General features: G+C 39.5%; 1 protein-coding gene across 1 annotated transcript in view; it reads left to right on the top strand.

Moving 5' to 3' along the window:
- The window catches only part of PPFIA2 (PPFI scaffold protein A2), a 285,048-nt gene extending 262,208 nt beyond the window's left edge, over positions 1-22,840 (top strand). Inside the window, exons 23-33 of the mRNA XM_088531206.1 lie at positions 3,883-3,964; positions 7,463-7,663; positions 9,757-9,819; positions 11,219-11,248; positions 12,662-12,837; positions 13,709-13,806; positions 15,663-15,838; positions 15,933-16,001; positions 16,718-16,877; positions 18,281-18,373; positions 21,383-22,840. Coding sequence (XP_088387332.1) covers positions 3,883-3,964; positions 7,463-7,663; positions 9,757-9,819; positions 11,219-11,248; positions 12,662-12,837; positions 13,709-13,806; positions 15,663-15,838; positions 15,933-16,001; positions 16,718-16,877; positions 18,281-18,339 — 1,114 coding nt within the window. The 3' untranslated portion in view covers positions 18,340-18,373; positions 21,383-22,840. The remainder of the gene's footprint in view (positions 1-3,882; positions 3,965-7,462; positions 7,664-9,756; positions 9,820-11,218; positions 11,249-12,661; positions 12,838-13,708; positions 13,807-15,662; positions 15,839-15,932; positions 16,002-16,717; positions 16,878-18,280; positions 18,374-21,382) is intronic.
- The last annotated feature ends 5 nt before the right edge of the window (positions 22,841-22,845 follow it).

The following is a 22,845-nucleotide window of genomic DNA, read 5'->3' as shown; positions in this document are numbered from 1 at the left end:
AGAAGTCTTCGTGTTCTAGAACTAACATGGTAGATGATCTTATTGACTGGAATATAAAGAATATAAAGATCTGTGTTGAAATGTTACAAAAATTCAGATATCATCATGACAATGTCTGGACTTGGCTTGTATGCCATGCAGAGCGTTTGAATGATGGGTTTAGAACTGTTACTTTTTGATGGCCATGTGGCAGGGAACTTCATATTCATAAAGAAAAATTGAATAGCATTGAATGACATGGTTTTAAAAACAAGTTTTTGTTAACTTCCCACCAGGTCTATATAAAGAATGTTCTTATCTTTTAAGCCAAGCTCATTAATTTTTATGCAATGAATTGGTGCGGGCTGCTGATACAGAGCTAGAATTTGCCCCGTGTAAGGGAAGAATGTAGAGGCAGCAGGAAATTTCATGGATTATGACCTAGTTTTCACACAGTTTTCTCTCTCAGCATTCATTCCTCCCTGCATTTGTTCCCATGCACCTGTGATGTCCGGAGGGATACTGGAGCATTCTAGCCTCCATGCTATGAGACAGTTACACATTCATCTATTCAGCTATATGTTGCTCCTGTTAAACACAGTTTTGAAGTACCAGAGCAAAAGTAATAGCCTTATGGAGTTTTAGTGGCAATTTGGCCAATCATAGAATCATAGAATCATTGTGGTTGGAAAAGACCCTGAAGATCATCAAGCCCAAACATAAACCCATCACCACCCTGCCTGCTAAACCATGCCCCTAAGCACCTCATCTGTGTGGTTCTTGAACACTGCCAGGGACCGTGACCCCACCACTGCCCTGGGCAGCCAGTTCCACAGAGTGGTTCCACCACTCTTCTGTGTAGAAATTTTTACTAATATCTAACCTGAATTTCTGGTTTGGGAAATAGTGATGCTAAAAAAAAATTGCTTTGAAGCACTCTCTGTAAAAAAGATAAATACAAGCATCTCTCAGATTTTGGATGAATACTAAGTGATGGCATTAAGGAAATTTCCTTGCTTTGTAAAACCAGATACATGGTGAGGAACATAAGTAATGACATAGTTTAAATAGCATATTGCAGTTATTCCCACAGTCTTCAGGAAGAGGATTTTCTTCTGCAACAATAATAATGTTATCTTTGAAATATGACTTTAATTTGGAATTCAGTCCAGTGGTAGTACGGGGTTCAAAGCTTTATCTGTAAAATAATGCAATTTAGAGCAAAGCCTAATTAATGTCAAGTCTTCCTTATCAGCTTGTTTTCATATCAGCTTGTTTTCACTAAAAAAAACTAGATGAGCATGGAAATAATTACATTTTAATTCCCTACCTCCTTAGCAATGCAAAGTGGACACATTATAACATTATAACATGCAGTAAGTTTTCCAGACAAAATCTTAGGGGAGGAACATTCCGACATTTTCCAGTCAGCACCTTCCAGTTTAAGAGAACTGTACTGTGCTATTCTCTGTTACTAAACCTTGCCTTTTTAGAGAAAGGGAGAGGGAGCAGTGAGCTCTATTTTGCTACTCATATATGCTTTTCTTCTTCCCCTTCTAATTAGTTGTCTTGTTTCGTAAGGAAAAATACTGCAGGTGCCTGTTTGCAGTTCTAAAATACCCAAATTCTATTTTAAAATACTCAGATTACCTAATTCATATTCTGACGATTTTCAGTATTGATCAAAATACCGCATAGTTATTGCACAGCATAACCTTTCTGGCAAAATGGTGTGTTTTTTAGTTCATATCCGAAGATGAGAGTTTGCTGTGACCATCAGCTAAAGATCTTTCTCTTTCAGTCAAGAAGGAGAAAGTCTGGTTTTATTTCTGGTTTAGGAAATTAAGGTTCAGGTTATGTAGACCACTTAATGCTGCACATCAAAAAGTATCTGAAGAGTACTGTTAAAAAAGAAAATACAATTTATATAAGCTTTAATATTAGAAAGGTGTTTAAATGAAACTCTATGGAAAGGAAATATAAGGTCTCAAGTATAAAATTATTTTAAGGGAAATAAGTAGTATAAAAATCCTGCTTTCCACTGCATTAAGTGAGGCACAGGCTTTATGATGGCTGCATTCCCCATCCTGTGGATGTATGTAATGAAGTTTAGCCTTGCATTAAATGTCTTTCAAAATGAAAAACATTTTTCTTCTACTTCTCCAGACTCTTTTGAATTATAAGTTTTTATACTGTAGTCTTTGACTGTAGCATTTATATAAAGCATACCCTTTCTGGCCCAGTCGCATTTTCTTCAGCCAGAATCAAGAACAAGAACCATATTTTGCATTAGTTCTGGGTGCCAAGCAATCAGTAAATAGAAGTGCTCTCCTTTTATCTGTTTGAGAAGCACTTGAGTAACGCTAAGTCTCCAAACCAAGGTTCAGGCCAACTCAAGTGTAAGAAGCCCCACGGAGCCGGGTGAGCACCCCCTGTAGAGGAATCATGCTGCTGTGCTGGGCAGCTTCATCCGTGGCCTTGCATCAGCCTTCAGTGGTTTTTCTCTTTGGGAATTTGGGATTTCCACACCTCCACCAGCTACTGTAGGTAACATGTTGTCCATATGCTCAGAGGATTTTATATTGCTATAGAAGAAACATAGCCATTACAGTGGCTGTCGTTCTATCAACATATAGAGCAAGGCATTTAAAATAAATACGCAGAATAGCTATTTGGGTTCCACTTTTTGCAGAAAACAAATTCTCCCCCAGCCCGGTCCCTCAGCAGTGCACGAATCCCCACAGGAGCCCTGCAACTGAGAGGGCTCCATCAGTCCTGTCTGCCTGTGCCTGCGTGTGACGGGTTGCGCGGCAGGAAAGCATCGCCACGGGATCTGTGATTCACAAAGGCTGTAGTAATAAAGGAGCAAAAATTGAAGCTATAATTCCAAGAGTTTCTTGTTATGAGGGAATGTAAGCAAATTTTAATGTTGCATTTGCATAATACCCATCTGATTTGTTTTTCAGTACTGCTTGTTGCTGAGAGCGATCTTTTGTGTTTCTCTCAGCAGGAGGCAGCTAAAAGTACTTTGTTTAATATTAAAAAAAAAAGACTTTTGAAGGACTGCTTATTCTACACTACCACAACGCCTTCTTTATTTCTGTTCTGCATTCCAGCTGCAGTCTGTTAGTCTGGGCAAATTGTTTAGCATATTTAATGCAGAGAGAGTTTCCTGATAGTTTAGCTGACTGACCTGTACATAACTTTACCAAATACTTATTTCTGCTGTATTAAAATTGTATTTTGAGCTTTGGGAACCACATAGGTAGTAAATGACTTTTTTTTTTTTTTTTTGATAAGCAATAAAAAATAGTAAAGCTACCTCCAGCTCCTAATTAGCCATGGATAATTTATTTAAGATGCAGAATATCTGCACTCCAGAGATCCCAGAACTCTGCATAGATACTCCAGCAGTTTAGTGTTTCAAACACAAAGATCTCTTAGGCTCTGTTACGTCCTAATATCTAAGGTAAACTGAGGCCTAGGATTGACACTTTGTGTCCAAATAGTCTTTATTTACCAGTATCTGATCCCTCGAGGAATCCCTGAGTTTTCTGCATGGCTGTGTCCAATAGTCTGTATTATCTGTGTGATTCTTTTATTTTGGGCATCCCAATGCCCTGTTATTTCAGGTAAGGACAGAGAGAAACCACTCCTTTTATTTGCTAGGTATTTAAAAGGAAGACAAAAATAAAGCAAGAAAGGGGGATCGAAAATAACTGGGCACAGAATGAGGAATATGTTGCTTTGGTTGTTTTTACAGCTCATTTAAAACAAAAAGATTACTAGCAAAAAGGCAAGTCCTTTGCTGTTGTTGCCCTTAACAGCAATCCACAGTTGGGTCTGCATCATGTGTAGGGACACATACCTGTGCACACTGAATATTTTTTGACCCATTTTTAGGCATGAACTTCTGGAAGAAGCTCGGAGAAAGGGCTTGCCTTTTGCACAGTGGGATGGACCCACAGTGGTGGCCTGGCTGGAGGTAAGTGTTGCTCCTCTACTCCTGTTCCCTGAGACATGAGCACTAAGCAGATATGGATGCTGGACAGTATGAATCAGAGACCACAGCTGGCAAAAAAGACACAGGACTTCAGGAGGACAGGGACAGGAAGAAAAAGTTTCATTATCATGGGAATGTGGCCTGTGCCGAAGCTGCCATTGAACTCTCAATTTCAGAAATCTCATAATTTCTCTGTCCCCTAAATGTCTGTGGAATCTACAGCCTGTGTTGTATGTAGGATGGCGTGCAAATGAAGAAATAAAAATGAGCTGTTGAATTTTATTTGAGGTTAACTCAGTACCTACATCTTCAGAATTTCGAATGAATTTAAAGAACTTGTGACTTTCTCACCTCTTAGCCAGTTCTTTCTCATTATGTTTTTACTTAGATATCATTCAAAACCAAAAGAACTATTTCTTTAGGCTCTTTCACATGGGACTTGGGAGATCTATGTGGAAATATCTTTGGAATGAATGCAGCAGAACCTTCATCTCTGAAATCTGATCTAGTGTTAGAAGCTCTCCTGTGTTCGGAGAGCTGTGTCCTTATCTCACCTATTGCACCAGTTCCACTTTTAGAGAAAATAAATAGTTTTTAGGAGAAGGTTGCCAAAAAAAAAAAATTCTCGGATTTCAACCCCAACTCTAGTAAGTGCACTATACAACATGGAGTATCTTCACTGGAAGGCTTTGTAAATGACTCCCGTATGTCGAATGAGGGGCATTTTCATGGCTATGTTTCAATCCCCAGGGACTGAATATTTCACAGGGATGTGACAGTTAAGTTCTAACGTCCCATTCTTATTCTAACTTAAAGATAAAAGGAGACAAAATAAATACTTTTTTTTTCTGTATTGAAAAGCCGCCTTCAGGCTTCAGAACCCTTTCTCAATTCCTTCTTTCTCCCTCAGCTACCCTCTATATCTCAATGAGTCTGAATAGATTTAGGAACATGTCCACAGATATTTTTTTCAGAAAAGCTATCCACCATGCTTGTCAAAAAGCCATGAACTGTTGTTTTAGGTGAAGAGATTATTAAAACAAACAAACAAACAAAAAACTTATCCTGATTTTGAGGAGTTGGTAGGAGAAGGCATTTTGTACAGAACGACTCTCACATGGCAAGGCAGTATCAGCTTGATGCTCTTTGCTGATTCCAAAAACAAGTGCCTTTACTATGGTTGTGTAGTCCCACATATTCTGATGACTGTTGTGGATGTCGCCAATTTGCTGGGTTTTCCCTTCTTAAAAAAAAAAACCTAAAATTTCAACAAAAGTGACTAAAAAAAGTGCTATCCTAAAGGCTAAGGTGGCAAAGTCAAGATAGATCTCATACTATCCTATTGTAGCTATGTGAATGAGTCATCCCATTTTAAGATAGCACCTGAAAAAGAAAAAGTGTGTTCAGACAGTCTCTCTGGAAGTAGCTACTCTTCCCCATTGCTGACAGACACAGTTTAGTCTTCATACACATTTTGGATTGGCTCAGAGATTACCATACAAAACATTTGCATCATGTTATCCTTGTTGAAGGTGCCTAATGAAGATGAAATGAAAACTGCAGAAAAGCATTTGGACATTACCTTGGAAAATGGGATGATATCTTCCTTCCTTCAAAAGAAACAATCTCTACTAATAAGGAGGATTCAGTATACTGGCTTGGCTGCTAAATGACTTTTTTTGGATAACTTTGAGAGTCTCTGAGAGCTAGATTTGTATTAGCCAAGAATGGTCACTACTACAGTCAAAACTGATTGTCTGGAAAGGTTTGGATTTGTTTGTTTGTTTTGGTTTGTTTTTTGCTGCAAAATAGGATATGTTTCCCAGGGTTTGAGAGAGGGGCCATAAACAGAAATTGGTGTATGTTATATGAACTTCTCAAGAAATATGATGAGAGCAGCAAAGGAGTACCCATGAGGATGTTTATATTGTAGTTACATATTGAATGCAGATTGCATACCTGGATTTATGGATGATAAAATGCAATGAGGGTAGAAATACTGAATCTATCCAGTGAGCTGATGTACACAGTTGGCAGATGGACACTGTGCATTTCATATCCTCTTGGGGAAAGCCTAGCAGGTGATCTTGGAATATAAGCCCAAATTAGCATGAAAAGAGCAAAAAAGTAAAGTAAAAATAGCGGATATGATTGTTTTGTGACATTTCCAAACTTTTCAGGGCTTAACTTCCCTACCTTAGCATTTATTCTGGTCGTCTGCATGTAGCATAGGCATTGTTGAGATACATTTTAAATACTGAGTACTGCTTAAGTACTGCTTAATTTCTTAGATATCGTGTTCACTTTAGTAAGCCATTTTTAAGAGTTAACTCTGAAAATCATGTAAGCAGCTAGTTTTGAGTGGTCTTTTTGCGATGCATGGGGAGATAGAGGTCTCGGGGACTTCACTGAGTTCATTCGTATGATCCATATATGCTCTGAGGCAAGAGGGCAGGTGAGGGCTACTCTCAAGAATGAAGTATCTACTCTCCCAGGCTTCATGCTCATCAGCTGTTCCCTAGAGTCAAGCACCTAATTAGGTCTGACTGTCTTTTTGATTATGTGATCCCCCAGTGTTTCAGTGGCTGTGGCATTCACTGCTTAGGCCTTCTTTTCTCTACAGCAGGATGAATTTCATTCTGTGACAAAAACCTCCCGCAGGTATGTATCCCTATTATGGAAATGATGTCCTTTGGGAGAAAAGATCCGTAGACACTCACAGTCATAGGAATGAAGCAGCGCAAGATGAGTAAGCAGAGGAAACCTAGCAAAATTCTTAGAGAGTATGTACCAGGCAAGGCTACTGGAAGTGCTGTCACTAACCTAAGCTAGTAAGACTACGGTAAGAAAAGGAAAAGCCTCAAGTGACAAATACCTATCATCTACTGAATCCAGAGGTGACATAGCTGTAGTCACATTTTGGTGGCAGGAATTTCTAGCTGGAACATAATGACCTGTGAGAGAGATTTGTAGGAAGACCTCAGGTCTCACTAGGCTGGGCATCTCCTTATTTGTTCTAAAAAAAAAATGACAGCCTGGGACTAGCATGGGAAGAGAGAGAAACCTATTTTAGCACAACAGTAAAAAAAAAAAAAAAAAAATGTAAAATGGTTAATAAGTTGCAATGCGGTGATTTTCTATCTGTGGTAAGACTGTCAAGCAACTTTCCAGCCATATTGATGTTTGTCAGTCTTTGCTCATGAAGGGCCCAGGAAAGGAGTAGTCCAAGTGATGGCAGTGGACAGCACTAAGAAGAGTTGAAAACATCCCTTGCTTTAAATTTCTGTTCACAATGAAAGAAACAAAGTGTTCATACGAAGTCATGACAATTTCAAAGATTTGGAAGCAATGTCGTATTTTTAAATGATTACGATAATAATTCTCATTTGCATGTATTATGAGGCTTATTCAAGCTGCTAGGTGCCTTGGGGACTAATTTCGTGAAAGACAGCATGCCTGATGGCTTCCTTCTCTCCACAGCTCTGGCTAGGAATGCCAGCTTGGTACGTCGCTGCCTGCCGCGCCAACGTCAAGAGCGGAGCTATCATGTCGGCTTTGTCTGATACTGAGATTCAGAGAGAAATTGGGATCAGCAATCCTCTTCATCGCTTGAAACTGCGCCTAGCAATCCAGGAGATGGTCTCTCTTACGAGTCCATCAGCACCTCCAACATCCAGAACAGTGAGTCATGTTCAGCTAACTTTTATTCCCTGCTTGCCTCTGTAAGAGTCTGCAGAAAGACTCTTACAGCACAAGAGCGGCTCATAGCTGGGATAACACCCACTTCAAAATCAGTGCGAATGGTCCTGTAGAGGCAAGAAGTACCTACTCGTCACAGCCTTGATTCGTGATTGCTGGTATTTTTCCTTTAGTGCATATTCTGCTTTTTCAGATGTGCTTTTGATTAACCTTGATGTTACCTAAATGATCAATACTGAGAATCTTATTTGTAATTTTGCTTGTATTTTTTGCCTTTTTCTTCCTTCAAGTCACCTCTCACAATGAAATCAAATTGTGTTTCTCACTCAACCTTTTTTTGGCAGGGGAAGGTCATGTAGGAATACGGATCTCTCGAGACCTGTTTCTTGCGCCCCCTTTATTGCATTCTTTCAAAACATTACCGAGTCTGAATCTGCTGACTAGTTTCTTCATGCTTCTCGTTTCAAGAGCAGCAATAAATCGAGGTGGGGAGAGTTCGAAGGGAGCAGTGGAGGCCAGGCCTTCAGCAGAGAGGGGAGAGGAGAGGGGATGTCATCGGAAGGAGAGGAAGATGAAGGAGAAAATGAAGGAGTTACAGGTCTGAAAGGAAAGAGGAAAGAAGAGTAACAAAGTAAACTGCAGAAGAGTGGGAATGTGTGTACTATAAACACAAAGCACATTTTGTTGGACAATGAAGAAATACGGTGGGCAGCGTTAGCGAGAAAAAGAAATAAAGTAATGAAAGAGGAATTTCATGAGAGCCAGGCAGTGGTGGCTTTAGTGGTGACTATGAAAGAGGCAGCAGATTCTGAAACAAAAATGCAAAATAAGGAGAAAAATGAGACTTGATCAGAAATACAGCAAAGAGGTGAAGAATGAAGACTACTACTCAAATTGTGCTGCTCAGACTTCTAGTACTGAGATTATTATAATAATAATATTCTCATTTCTTCTCATCGCTAACCTTCACACAATTTATAAAGAATCTTCTGGTGGGAATTAGAGTTGCAATATCTTTAGGGGGTTTCAGCATTTCATTCAGAATCAGTGAGATACATGGGCAGTTGGGAAGCTGGACAATAAAAATCTGATGTTCCTGTCAAACAGTATTTTATTGTCACATTTCTAAGGTTCTTTAAAAATTATAGCTATTCATCTGATACTTTCTCTTCACAGAATTGTTGTATATCTTATAACCACGATAATACTGTGAACCATAATATAAGTGTTTAAGTAAAGCATGATGAACTCAATGCAACTATCAATTACTAAACAGATTTCTTTTTTTTTTTTTTTTTTTTGATTCAAAGCATAGGAGAATTGACACTTGTGACATGAGAAACCAATACATCCAAACTATAAATATTGGGAATAAATCTTCTTCATTTCTGCTCTTTTCCTGAATAATTGGCTGCAGGAAGCTATACTACTGTGGAAAGTGCATTTCCACAAGTCATGCTGCCTTCCTCTTGCTCCAAAAAGAGTCGATTTACTTTTGCCCTCAGGAAAACCTGGCACCTTTCACTCTATGGGCACTGGTGCTTCCATTCCCCTTCCTTATCCCACCGTCCTAGCAATAATCCTATTGAAAACAATAGCATGGGATCAAGTCACTCTGCAAATGAATTTTCTTGACTTGTCTTGACATACATTGTGGGCAGTAATGTTTCTTTAGCTACAGAAGGATCATGTGATGCACGCAGAGTATGTAGACCTGAAAGGAAACTTCCTTCTGGACAGAGTCATGACCTAGAGGTTGCATTTGCGGGTTGGGCACAAAACCTGACTCTTACTTTTTGCTCTTTCCTCTGGGGGCGGTACTCTGACGGATTAAACACGTCGTCCAGTGGAGCTAGCAGGAATAACACGTGCGACGTGTGTTGGGAGTCCCCTAAAGAGCAGCGCGCGCGGGCGCGTTGCGAGAGGCCGTCGCCGGCTGCCGCGCGGTAGAGGCCGGGCCGTGCCGTGCTGACCGTGATGCTATACGCTGTTAACTTACAGTGGTGCTGCCTTTCTTCTTTACCACTGCTTACCTATTGCGGATTGCACCTGCTTCCTGCGGGCCTTGTTCATAGCCCTCAGGCAATGTCTGGGTGACCCACGAAGAAATGGAAAATCTCGCTGCTCCGGCTAAAACGGTTAGTCTCTCCAGTTTCGTTTAAATGTTTGGGGTTTTTTGGTGCCAGAAGTGAGATGCATCTGCTTTTCCACCAATGCTATATCGCTTTCCCAAGCATGCAGTTAGAAAGGCAAAAGCAGTAGTGAAACTGAATTTCAAGGACAGTTATGTCATTTCTCTGCAAAAGACCATACAAGCTGTGTTGCAACTACAAAGCCTGTAGCAACCTAACAGCCATACTGTGCTGGAGTCTTATGGTACATTACAGCTTCACTGCCAGTGGGAAAGGAACTTGTAGTTATTTCAGGTACAACACATCCATTCATCTGCTTCTGATGAAACGGAAAGAAACAACTCAAGAAAGGCTTGAGAATGGTGCATGATCACAATCCAATGTTTTCAGCAGAACTGAGTCTTCCCACGTCTATCCCAGTGCATTCCTGTTCTTTGATTTAGGGCATGCAGAGCGTGTCATTTATGTATTTTTGGCAAATCTCTCCTAGCTTCACTGGGCCCAAATACACATTGGTAGATTTTAGTCAACAGTTCCAGTTGTTTACAGTGCCTTGGAACACAGGCTATTTTACGTTTTGTTTTAGTGGTTCATTATTTCATAGCAACAACTCGCTAGCAACAAAAGACAATACACAGTGTGTGTGAAAACCCTATCTCTAGTTTCAAAAGCTTTATGGTCAGCCTGATTGATAAATCGTGGGGGAAGGAGCTCAACCTAATTTTTAATGCAAGGCTGATTTCTTATCATTTTAACCTGTACACACATGCATAAAATAAATTGTCATCGGTATGCTTTTTTATATTGTTTTTGTGTGTGCGTGTGTTTTACAACAACTAAGCTGTTTTTGAATTTTATTATTATTGGTAAAGACAACTATCAGAATAACAACACTCAATTGGCCAGAAATACAGCTGATCCTGGTTAACTGGCCAGGCAAAGCGATATATTTCTGTCATAAAAAAGATTATGTAAAAAAAGTTCCTTCTTTTACAATCTGTTCACAAAGACACATCTTTTATTGTACATGTTACAATATTTAAGTAGAACCAACAAATACTCAGCTTTGAAAAACAAATGACTGTTTTGCCTGGAAAACTATAAAAAGAGCTTGAGACAATGCTGTAAAGTTTCACCAAGCTATAAAGACCTCAAATACCTCAAAAACCCAGCTAGATGTGCTTTACTAAGATTACGTGTTCTTCACCTTAACTTGGATTTCTTCAGGTGATTTAGTCCAGAGCATTGCCACTGACATGAGTTCAGATATTTTATTGGCACATTTTACCTGTATGTTTTCATTTGTTCTAAAAGATGACCATGCATGAAAACAGCATCTCTTTTTTAACTCTTTTTTTATTGTCTTTTTACCTGCTTTACTAATTCCTTCCTGCTGATTACACAGAAAGAGTCTGAAGAAGGCAGCTGGGCTCAGGTATGACCCTTTCACATCACTTTTCGAAGGGAAAACAAGTGATAGTGCAGCTCACATTGCATCAGTAGGAGCAGAGGAGTCTGGTGACATTAGCACAAGGATTGAATTGTAATTACTACATTTTACAGTTGCTGTAATACAAATAAAATAATTTCTGGACAGCTTTACTGGGTAAATCACAAAGAGATTGCAAATATATTTCCAAAAGGAAATTGCTGTACAGCATAATGAAATTGTTCTCTAATTGCTCTACAGCGTGATTTTCTCAGGGCCTCAGTAGAATCCTATACTTAACAGGGCCATCCATTAAAGATTTGTTAATGTTCCAGGAATGATAAGGAATTAGAAAAGAGAATCCAAGGAAATAGCTGCAAATATCTTGTTATTGAAGCTGAGCAGTTCCATGGGCAGAAATACTCTAAAGGAATGAGGACATTTGGAATTACCCAGATGCCAATGGAAAGCATTTTCCAGCTGTATCAGTCAGTAAGGAGCATACTGTACCCATACGTTCCTCTCCCAAGATCTGCAGTCCTCTCCATGCGTGAACGTACACAATCTCATTCTTGTTACTTAGCGCATTCCTTTTCCCCCTAAAGTCCAGCAAGAACTAAAGCTGATATTTCTAGTCCACCTATTGCCGAACTCCCCTCCTAACTTTAGCTCTCTGGTTTTCATTTGGAGTAACATCTGATAAAAAAATGGACACAACTAAGCTTTGAAGGGAGGCCTGAAACCAATCCCTGAGTCAGGTCTCATGAAGGGACCTGCTTCCATCTGGCAGCTCCCAAGAAGAAAAAGCACTTTTGCATTGGGCCAGACTGATACTTACCTGCACAGTGGCTTCTTGGAAGTATGTGTGGCTTGCTGCTGTTTTGAAGAAGTAATTTACTGAGCTCTACATTTGATGCACTTAGCTATAAGCTGGTTACAGTCTCAACCTTTGTCTCTGAAGGACTACGGGTGCGTAATCAGGAATTGCATTAATGAGACCAGTCGTTAGATCTCACTGAGGAAATCAAAGCTCCCATTAAAGGCTGCCCAAACTTCGGTTGCTTCACTGAGGCCAAATCTGTGTTTCCAAATTGAAGCCTAGCACAAGTGCTCCAGGAGTTGGAGGTTTCTTGAAGGTTTCTGGTTTGAAACTATAACTTCTTACTACAACAGTTTTTAACATTTTGCAAAGCCAGAAAATGAAATATAGCAAAGTAAAACTGTTGCTATTAGTAACAAATATCTTCTTACAACAGTTCAAATGATGGAATAATGCACAACTTTAACAAGCTGTTCTAAGTCAAGCTTCCTAAAATGAGAGCTTGTACTAGAAAGAAACAGCATATATTGTTGGCTTCATTTCATGGTAGAGGCTTAAACAATCAAAACAAATTTTTGTCCTTTTTCTTTTTTCTGTAGACCCTGGCTTATGGCGATATGAACCACGAATGGATAGGTAACGAATGGCTCCCCAGTCTGGGCTTACCTCAGTACCGCAGTTATTTTATGGAGTGCCTGGTAGATGCGAGGATGTTAGATCATCTGACAAAGAAAGATCTGCGTGTGCACTTAAAAATGGTCGATAGCTTTCATCGGTATGTTCGCGTAACGACTACACGTTTAAAGACTTCTATTTGCCTGATGTGGTGTTCAGTGCTGCCCAGAGTAAAAGCACTTAATTTTTAATGTTGATGCATGGCCAACTGCACAGAAAGTAAGGGCCAGCAATCAGACCCGAGAAAAGTTCCTTCAGAAATAGCAACTACCGCACTGCAATTTTGTCTCTCATAACTACAAATTGTTATAGATAGTTCCAAAATGCAGAGCAAAGAGTTGTTAATGTATGCATTACGCTTTGACAATACATAAATAGTAACAATTTCTTAAGTGGTCGAAAGGGTCAGAAGCTGGTAGACCAAGACCTGAAGGTCAGACATCTGACATTCATGAAGTGCTGTTGGGTGCCTCACACAAAAGCTGTTAAGAATAAAAACAATTGATGGTCAGGTTGTCTAGGGAGATAACTGGTAAGCTAAACTAGAAATAGTGAAAGACAGTCATTTAGGCTTTATGGGGAATTATGGTAGTATGACAAGGAGTGGGTGGGTTTTTTTGGTTGGTTGGTTGCTTGTCTGTCTGTTTTGACACTTTTTTGCAAGGCATGATTTGACAAAACATTTCCATGGGCTCCAAAGGGTGGACTTTCATACTCAGAAAAAAATTATTGCTAGGGTTTCTTATGTTACATCATGTATTCAGATGTCTTCATTTGCATTTTGACCATTTCATTTTTAAAGTCTGTGGAGCTCTTTTTATGGTTGTGCTCTCCCCAGGTGCCTTGACATTTGCTACATGAGCACCATGAAGCATCTCATGTGAAATGCAGGAAATAAATACATCCTAAATATGTTCCCATCTTCGAAATTATTTTTATTAACTCTGTAAATGTTTCTCTTTAAATAACAGAACAAGCTTGCAGTATGGAATCATGTGTTTAAAGAGGTTGAATTATGATAGAAAAGAACTGGAAAAGCGAAGAGAAATGAGTCAGCATGAAATAAAAGGTGATAGCTCCTGGGAATGAATACTGGGAATGTTTCTTCTTTTGAAGCTTCACACTATCAACCCCTTGTCATGCCATTTTAGCAAAGCATTTAAGCATGTGCTTAAAGGAGAGCTTACATAAGTCCATCCCTGTTTTCAGAGCACAGAAACACTTCTCAAATTATGCACAGTTAAGTACTTTGCTAAACTGGGCTTGTAATTTTGAGTGGTTTGATCTCTGTACCATTTGCTAAGTTGGATTCCGGGGCAGATCTCATCCCAACCTTCCGCAGTTTCAGAAACACGAGGCCAGATACCCTGAGTGGAACTTGCTGGGAACAACATGGGAAATCTGAGGACTTTGGGCCCTAACACTACCTCTCTGCTTCTGAACAATCTTTGCCTTTGATTTCTTATTTTAAAATGTGCTTTACAGTCAAGTTACTTGGAGGGGTGACCACCGAGGCAGCTGTGGGAGGAAAGAGTTTGCAATTTAATATTTGCTCTCTGTCAGGCTTTGATCTAAAAGGTTAGTTCTTAACAGAGTTGGGCTTATTCAAAGAGTTAATAGCTGGTTACTGAGTTCTTGTCTTTCCAGTATAAAGCTCCCTAGGGCATTTGGAAGCTCCCTGTATGGTGGTTCTTACATGTGACCGTAAGGGTTTGTCTCCCATTGTCAGAAGTGAATCCTCTGATTTCTTTAAGCATTACAGGCTCTGACAGCACTTAATGCTTCTCAAGTGCAATGCTGATGGGAAGAGCTAAAAAAGCTGGGCACTAGAGAGGAGGACTGAGTGGCTACCATGAATGCAAGGATGTGGAGATGGCCCCAGTGTCAGTCAGCTCGTCCGGGTGCCACCCGGGACTCAGGCGGAGGAGCTGGGTATCGGTCTGAGGTTGCGGTGTAGCTCCAAGGTAGCCCTCCTTACCATGGGGGCCACTGGCCTCCTCCCAACCTTCACCTCTTCCACACCCACCAGATAGACATGGTTCCTATTGGGACTTCATCTTGGTGATTCCTGGCTGCCACGTTGTGTTTTAGCCAAGCTTGAGATGCTCTTGGTCCAGGATGGAGGTTACATACAGGGTTGGTGTTTTTTTTTTTTTTCTTCTTAATAGCCAGATCCTAAAAAATGTTTTTGTAGCTCCTTTTGTTGCCTTATCTTTATAACTGGCATGGACCAACGTTCAGAAGTAAAAATAGTTTCTGTGAATTCTGTGTTTTCTGTGAATTCACAGTTTACTTCCTGGCATGTTGTAAAATGGCAGGTGCTGGCCCAACTCTCAAAATGTTTGAGACAAATTTCTCAAATGAAGCCTTAAAGAGATATTTCTTCTGCTCCCTTTCACTGTTAAGCTGTAAAACCTTGCCTGGGATTTGAAAAGGTTTTTTTTTTTTTTTTTTTCTTTAAATGTGTGTGTCTGTAATGACACCACTCTGCTTTCTCAGGTTTTTTTTTTCTGGGTTACTTTCTAAGCACAGCATCTGAAATGAGACCCTGGAAGGTGCATGAGACACCCTCCTCTGCAAGATACCAGCTTGATAAAGAGAAAAGGGCAACAGGTATCTAAGAGAGTGGGAGGAATTGTCTTCTGCAGGTGCCTTCTGGAACACCTTTCTCCTTTAGAAACATATATAGTTTAGAATAAACATTTAAGTTAAAGTGGATAAAATCACAGTGTTCACATCCTACCACACCTAAGGTTTTGATAGGAGGTAGTGAAGCCATTTGAGTTAATATTAATAGCTATCATTCCTCATATGAAAACTAAAGCCATAGGACATCTCCAGTGCATGCACAACTATATGCATGGACTTGTACAATTTGCAAGTTATCACATCTCAGGAGACTGAACTCATGTTATGTCCTTACAGATGTGCTGGTATGGAGCAATGATCGAGTCATACGCTGGATACAAGCTATTGGCCTACGAGAATATGCAAATAATATTCTAGAAAGTGGTGTACATGGTTCACTTATAGCACTTGATGAAAATTTCGATTACAGCAGTTTAGCTTTATTATTACAGATACCAACACAAAACACCCAGGCAAGTTTGTTCATGCTACTTCTTGTTAATCTGTACCTATTAATCATTTTTTATTCAACCTCAATCATTTTATTGTTTCCTTTGGTATCTCTAGGCACGGCAGATCCTTGAGAGAGAATACAACAACCTTTTAGCACTAGGAACTGAAAGAAGACTTGAGGAAGTAATTAATTTTCTTTAAAATATTTATAAAATATCACAGGAAAATATTTGTAAAAATGTAATGCAATGCACAAAGATATGTTAATTCGTAAGTCGTTAGAGCCAGTTACAGCTGAAAAAAAAAAGGAATGCCAAGGTCAGGGTTTTTTAAGTAACCTCTTTATTATTGCTTATTCAAAATTATTTTTCAAAATAATTTGCTTGGTGTTCTTACCTTAAATGAACTTATTCTATAGAGGACACATACAGAAAGGAATGGAAACTGCACTGGCCAGAGCAAATTGGGGAATGTCTCTGTAGCCTATTTGTTAGGGCAGTTATGAGAGGAAAAAAATAAAATAGAGAAAGTGTGGTAGAGAAAAATAAAATAGAGAAAGTGTGTGCTTGTTGTTTTCTTTAAAGATAATCAAGCTGTAGTAGAATTTGAATTGGGATGGGGCAATTATTTGGGATGGGGAATCTCAGATCCATTTATAGAAAATCTTCATGTTAGAGTTCACTGAAAAAATGTTCAAGTCTTGTTTTTCTACATATGAGGAGTAAAAGGTTTAAGGACTGAATGCCCAAAATGTGGGATAAATTCTGTGTACTAGTTACTGGATGCAAAGACGGAGCAGGGTGTTTGCCGTGAGATGAACGTGGTAGCAGGAGGGGCAGCTGGGTAATTAACCACAGATTTGGTTTTGCTTTATCAAACGCAAACCTGTTCCTCGACAGAGCGATGACAAGAACTTCCGCCGCGGCCCCTCGTGGCGACGGCAGTTTCCCCCGCGCGAGGTGCACGGGATCAGCATGATGCCCGGCTCCTCGGAAACGCTGCCAGCGGGGTTCAGACTGACCACAACGTCAGGGCAGTCACGGAAAATGGCAACGGACGGTAGGCAGCGACTTCTGCACTTGCTGTTGGGGAGCAGGAGGAGGCTGCTCCTGGCGCGTTACGTTGACTTTTAGTGCATGTCTGCCTTACAACAGGGTGGCTGACTTCATTTAACTAGTGCGAGCATGAACGAAACCCGGAAAACTTGAATTTGGGAAGCACTCACCTGGAATGCTATAATTTTTTCAGCTTTAATTCAGAATGTCAAGGTTCATTTAAAAAAACCCAAAGTCTAACCTTTGCATCTTCCTGGGTGCTAAGGAACCATTCAGGAAGAGAGGAATTAATTAATTTATTGGCTTTCATGGAAGCTTGCAGATAGCTTCTGAGCGATTTGTTTCAGCTCATAAACCTCTCTAGATGGATTTTATTTTAGAGAATGAACATGGAAGAGGGTCTGTCGTTATTTTCCTATTTGGCCTTCAGACGAACCAACTTAACTTTGAGTATCAAACAACTGAAGCTGCTAACAGTTAAACATAAGCAGACAGGTAGTGCAGTTAGCAAGCACTGAATTGCAGTTACTGAACACCAGTCTTAATTTTTTCCTGAAATCTTTTAAACTCTGAAAAGACGTACTAACTTGTTTGAACAAGTAGCAACCAGGTCGTAATAAAAATAAAAGTAAAATGAAAATTTGCGATAAGGGGCAAACCCCAGTGCAGCTATTTCTTGGGATACATGGACATTAAAACCATGCCTGTATGCCGATCTGAAGTTCTCAGGAAGTTCTGGTACACAAATTGGCCCACTTCAAGTACTACCAACTGTTCGTTTCCTTATGTAACTATTGTTACGTGTAACTATTAATAACTTGTTTATTTAAGGAAATCTAACAAACTGTTGGTAGTTCTTACATTTTGTAACTCTTTAAAGACCTTGATGTAGCACTGTAGCTGCCTGAATTCCACTGCAGTCTTTCACCTTTTAAAACTGTCCCTTGCACTGACTGCTTCCCTATCTTCCATTGCCTCCACTGCTCATGTGCACGCTTTGCTTTTAGTCTTGCACTTTTTTTGGCAATGACAGAGTCAAAAGACAAGAAGAATCCATTTGAAGGCAAACTGCATTTACAAATGAAGGTATCAGTTCCCCAGGTATTTCCACCTCTTGCATTAGTAAGCTAAAAGAACCTTACAAATATTGGTTTTATCTTCTGGCCATACCACGAAGTAAAAGATACTCTTCACATTTTTACAGAGGCACAGGGGGTATTTATGTGTTTGTCAGAGGTTGTCTAGACAGTTTATGAACGAGCTGAGAACTTGACCATGCCAAAGTCATGTCATCAACAGGCAGGGTGTATTCCAGGGGCCATCCTGCCAGTGGGAAATAGACCGAATGTTTTACCTTCATGTTTCTCAAGAGGTCTCAGTTTGTGTGTGTGTGTTTGCAATTCGCAGTTGCTTCATCACGACTGCAGAGGTTAGACAGCTCGACAGTTCGCACATACTCATGCTGACAAGGCCTAGCAAAGAAGCCAGCACTGAATCGTTGTGAGTATTCGTAAGGGGGATCATGAAAGACGCATGTAATTAATAGTGCACTGCACCCAATGCTCAATGGCACTGCTCAAGTGAGAGCCACCATGGAGCTGAGGACCCAACTCAGATTCCCTAGGGAACCCCTTTCATCAAGACAACAGCCTCAAGCTCAGTGCAGGAGACGCAAAACTCCTCCCCATCTCGCGTCCCTCTGCTGACAAGTCACAATCACATGCTCAGAAGATGAGACAACTCTTTTCAGACCACTCTCCTCAGATGATAGGTCACCAAGCACAGTATGTTTGGTATGTTCTCAAACTTAAAGCTAGAACTGGGGGGACTGTAATAGGTAATACTTTGAGAGCTTGAAATAGTTCTACCCTGAGCTAGGAAGAAAAGCAAACAAAAGTAAAATATACTGAAGCAGAATCATTGTCCTAGATATTTATATCAATGAGAGTTGTGACTCAATCTAGGACATTAGGTACCTGAATAGATCGGACAAAAAGATCCCTATATGTAAAATCTCCTAAAGTTATGTGTTACAGAGATTCTTGCATTTTTTCTCAAAAGTGACCAGTGGCAAAGAAAGGTGATGGATGCAACCCTGGATCAAGGCTGGTACCGGAGCTCTTACTGCTTAAGTATCTCCCCATTTAACTGTTGCTACAAATCTCAGTTTTCCTTTCAAGCAGAGCTCTGCAGCAAATACTGTTTAGTATACTAAATATCATTAGCATACTGTTAAGTATACTAAATCATCAGTCTTCTTTCTTACAAAAAAAAGTACTGACATGATGAGCGCTTCCATCAATATGGCACCATTTCACGCTATTATCTTCTCAGGGACCTAGTTTTCCTCTCCACATACTGCTTTTTTCCAGAGAAGTATAGGGGAGATGGAAAGTCTATTTGGATACCACCAAAACCTCACCAGGCATCAAACAAATATCTAAGTGCTTCTTTGACTGTTTTCTAGGCAAGAGATGCCAGGATCTGCAGGAAAGGCATTGCTGCTGTTTCTAGCCAGCGAGAAACATTGATTGACCCTGGGGGTGCTTGGTATCATCAAGATTTTAATAATTCCGGGCATGTTCAAAAAGCACTTAGGAACCAGCAAATTCTACCTGTGGAAAATATAGATACTTCATAGTTGTTCAGGAGACTGCATGACTCATTGCATTCAGTGGGCACAGAAACTTGCAGCAGAGTCACTTCTCCTTTCTCTGATCCCTCAGTGTTACCCTATCTCTTTTGGCACTGCCGTGTCGGAAGCAAGAAATTCTTACTAGGAAAGCAAGTGCAAAAGCCAAGCAATCATCTAAGCTACCAAATTTTAATAGGACAGACAGCTGAGGAATTTTTTTTTTTTCCAGTGAGCTTAAAGAGTGCAACAAGGGCAGACATTGAAAATGAGTATGTTAATAAAAATTAATTTACAATTATCTGAACTGTATATACTCTCACTATACTCAATTGTATAAAAGCAAAATGAAAAACCGTTGTTGGTCTTATAATATATATATAGTATGTATTATATGTAAATATATATACTATGTATATATACAAAAAGTGTGTATTTTCATCCAAACAGATGCTTATACAAAGTTAGGCAGGGTATTTAAACTTATTTGAAATAGTTTATGGCACCAGTGCAAACAATCTTAACAAGGTTGAAGTTGTATCCTTTCAAATTGCATTTCAGGTGTTCAGTTGCAAAGGCTAATATATGAGCATGACTGAAACACCTACTCCTTTTAAAGAAGGAATGAGATGGTATGAACTAGAATGTTAGTGTTTCTAAGTGCAATTGCAAAATGTCAGGTAGCTTAGTTATCCAGAAAGCAAAGAGACTAATTTTTCATTTGGATAAATTATATAAAATGTGAGCACTTCTGAGCCTCCCTCTGGGAGGCCTGGTCTTGTAGCCTTGCCTAGAGTGGACTAACATCTGTGGCACTCGTGGCTCTATGTATATGGGACTGAGCCTAACCCAGCAGCAGAGGCTGAGCTGGATGAGGGCTGGATGAGGGAGTTTGGGGAAGAATAGATGGGAATACGCATAGCAAAAGCAGCCTGAAAGGAGAGCTGCGGATGGGTTACACACGGATGAAATAATTCACTTTCAAGTTCCACTATAGGTGTTTTCTAATCATTTGTTGAAACCACCATCAGAGTGGACAGAAAACATGACCTGGCACCTCCAGACACCTATATTCACATCGTTGGCCCAGTCTGAATAGGTTCTCAAGAGCTACATTCAGCGTTAAGGCTGCAGATGTCTGACCATTTAAACATGCAGGGAAGTTAATCCTAGTGCGTGTGAGACCAATCAGCCTTCTGCTGTGGTGGCTCTACGTTGTCCATGATCCTCAGCATCTGGAGCCTGTTCCCCAGGTCTGCCTAAACATTCCCTACACTGCGACTCCTGAAGGACATGTCACCCCCAAAGCAGAAGGCCAAGCCAGGACAGTCTCGCTGCCATGGGGAGGGAGCACCAGAACTCAAGCGCAGCAGCTTCAATTAAATGTCAAAGGGAATTTGGTAGAAACAGATTTGTCCTTTCTCAATGAAACAGCTGGTCCACAACAAAGAAATCACCCCCTGGTGTGATAGCGGTGTATGCTGGCAAGCTGCAGTGAACAGGGAGAAACACTAAGTTGTCAGCAGGGTCCATACAACTAAAATACCCGTTCAGCCTCATGCCAAACAGTCCAAGGTCTACAGACGTAGAAGATCATAAGATCCAGTGATAAATCAAAAAAAGAAATAGCTGTAAATATACATAGGAGTTTATCTAGGACAGCATTCTGTACATATTAATAAAAGATATAGATCTATTAATAATACATTTTTGTGACAGATCTAAAATTAAACAACAAATTACTCAGATATTAAAGTTTTAGTAAAACATGCAATAACTTACTTAATGCTATATTTCTGTTGGTGTCACTGCATTCTAGACAAAATCAGAATCAAAGAATCTTGCTAATTAATGGTGTTTTTTTTTTTTTCCTTTAGATGTCATCTCTTTCTTCTACTTTACCTGAAGTGCACTACCACTACTTAGGAAAAAGAGCATTAAAACTCTCTTCAAGAACAGGGTAATAGGGAAGAGAACACATAAGTTTTATCAGACAAGGAGCTATGATGTTCTTTTCACGTATTGATTAGTTTAAAACAAGAATTTTAAAAAACTAAATTATTAAAAAAGAAGAAAAATGAAACAACCTCCCCCTTTCCTCTCAGCATTTCTGTCATCAGAAATTTGGCAGTAGTGCACATCCAAAGCTTTTATCAAATGAAGCCACTCATTCTTACATCGGTCCATCTGTTTTCTTGTAAAATACTAGACATTTACGTATTTACTGTGTATGTATTTCTTTTAAAATGTGTAAGTCTTATGTAAATTGATATAAATATGATTTTTTAAAAATAAAATCTATGGTACATGGGGTCTCAGTGCAAACATTTGACAATACAGTGTCAATAATACTGTTTGTATCTTTCCATTCCACCATTTTTACAGTTTTTGGATTGTAACAGTCAAATGAATATGTTTAGCAGAGTTAGAAGCTTCAACACATTCTTACTGAAGAAATCTGTCAATATTTCAAGCTGAACACCTGCCTCTGATGATGTACAATAGAATGACATAACCTGGAACTGGAGCCAAAATGGACCTCTAAAGACAAAATGGAAATGTCAGCTCTCTGTGGAGAATCACCATGATGGCTCACCTCTTTGGGAAAAACAAGCAAACTAAATCCAGAACTGTTTACAAAAATAATAATAAATAAATATATTTAGTAAAACATGATTTATACAAAACAAAACAAAAACTTTCTTCTACATTGCCTGCGGACCAAGAAGATTCTTGCTTTACCAAGAGCCACCTTTTTGTTCCAGGATCTTCAGTCACCAGCCAGCATTGGAAAATAAAAGCTAATGTTTGCATAGAATCCAATTCTCAAGTTTCCAAGTATATTCCAACACAGAAGATGAAATAAAAAAGAAGCCAAACCCCACCATTTCTTCATTATAACAGGGCATTAGACAGGCTCCTGTCTAACGTTATGCTTTAGCCAAGATGGCCTTGCTGAGACTTCACAGAAGTCAGTTTTATCAGAGGAAATAACTGAAAGACAGAGCGATCAATATATAGTGTATAAAAATTTAGAAGAGCAATTATTACCTGCTGTGGCTTTATTTGGTGGTGTTATTGTTGTTTATTCTTTGTTTAAATGGGAAGTTTCAAAGTAAGACCTATTTAATAGTCATTTACCTATTTGCTATTTTTCTGCTGCTTGATCTTAGCTCAAGACCTGTCTTTTAGTTATTTCTTTTAGCAGTTTGATCAGCAATGTTTGCACGTACATAAACATTTGTTTTGTCTACTTTCATTTGGCAAATTTCAGTCAATCGGATGGTGAAAGATTTTTCTCCCCCAATGTCAATAAAAAAGAGAATTCAGTGCTATTTGC

The sequence above is a fragment of the Tinamus guttatus genome, unplaced genomic scaffold (genome assembly GCF_059628265.1).
Source record: "Tinamus guttatus ecotype Peru unplaced genomic scaffold, ASM5962826v1 Tinamus_guttatus_pri_ptg000399l, whole genome shotgun sequence".
Lineage (NCBI taxonomy): Eukaryota > Metazoa > Chordata > Aves > Tinamiformes > Tinamidae > Tinamus > Tinamus guttatus.
The sequence above is the reverse complement of the archived record's forward strand: the minus strand, read 5'-3'. Positions and strand labels throughout refer to the sequence as shown.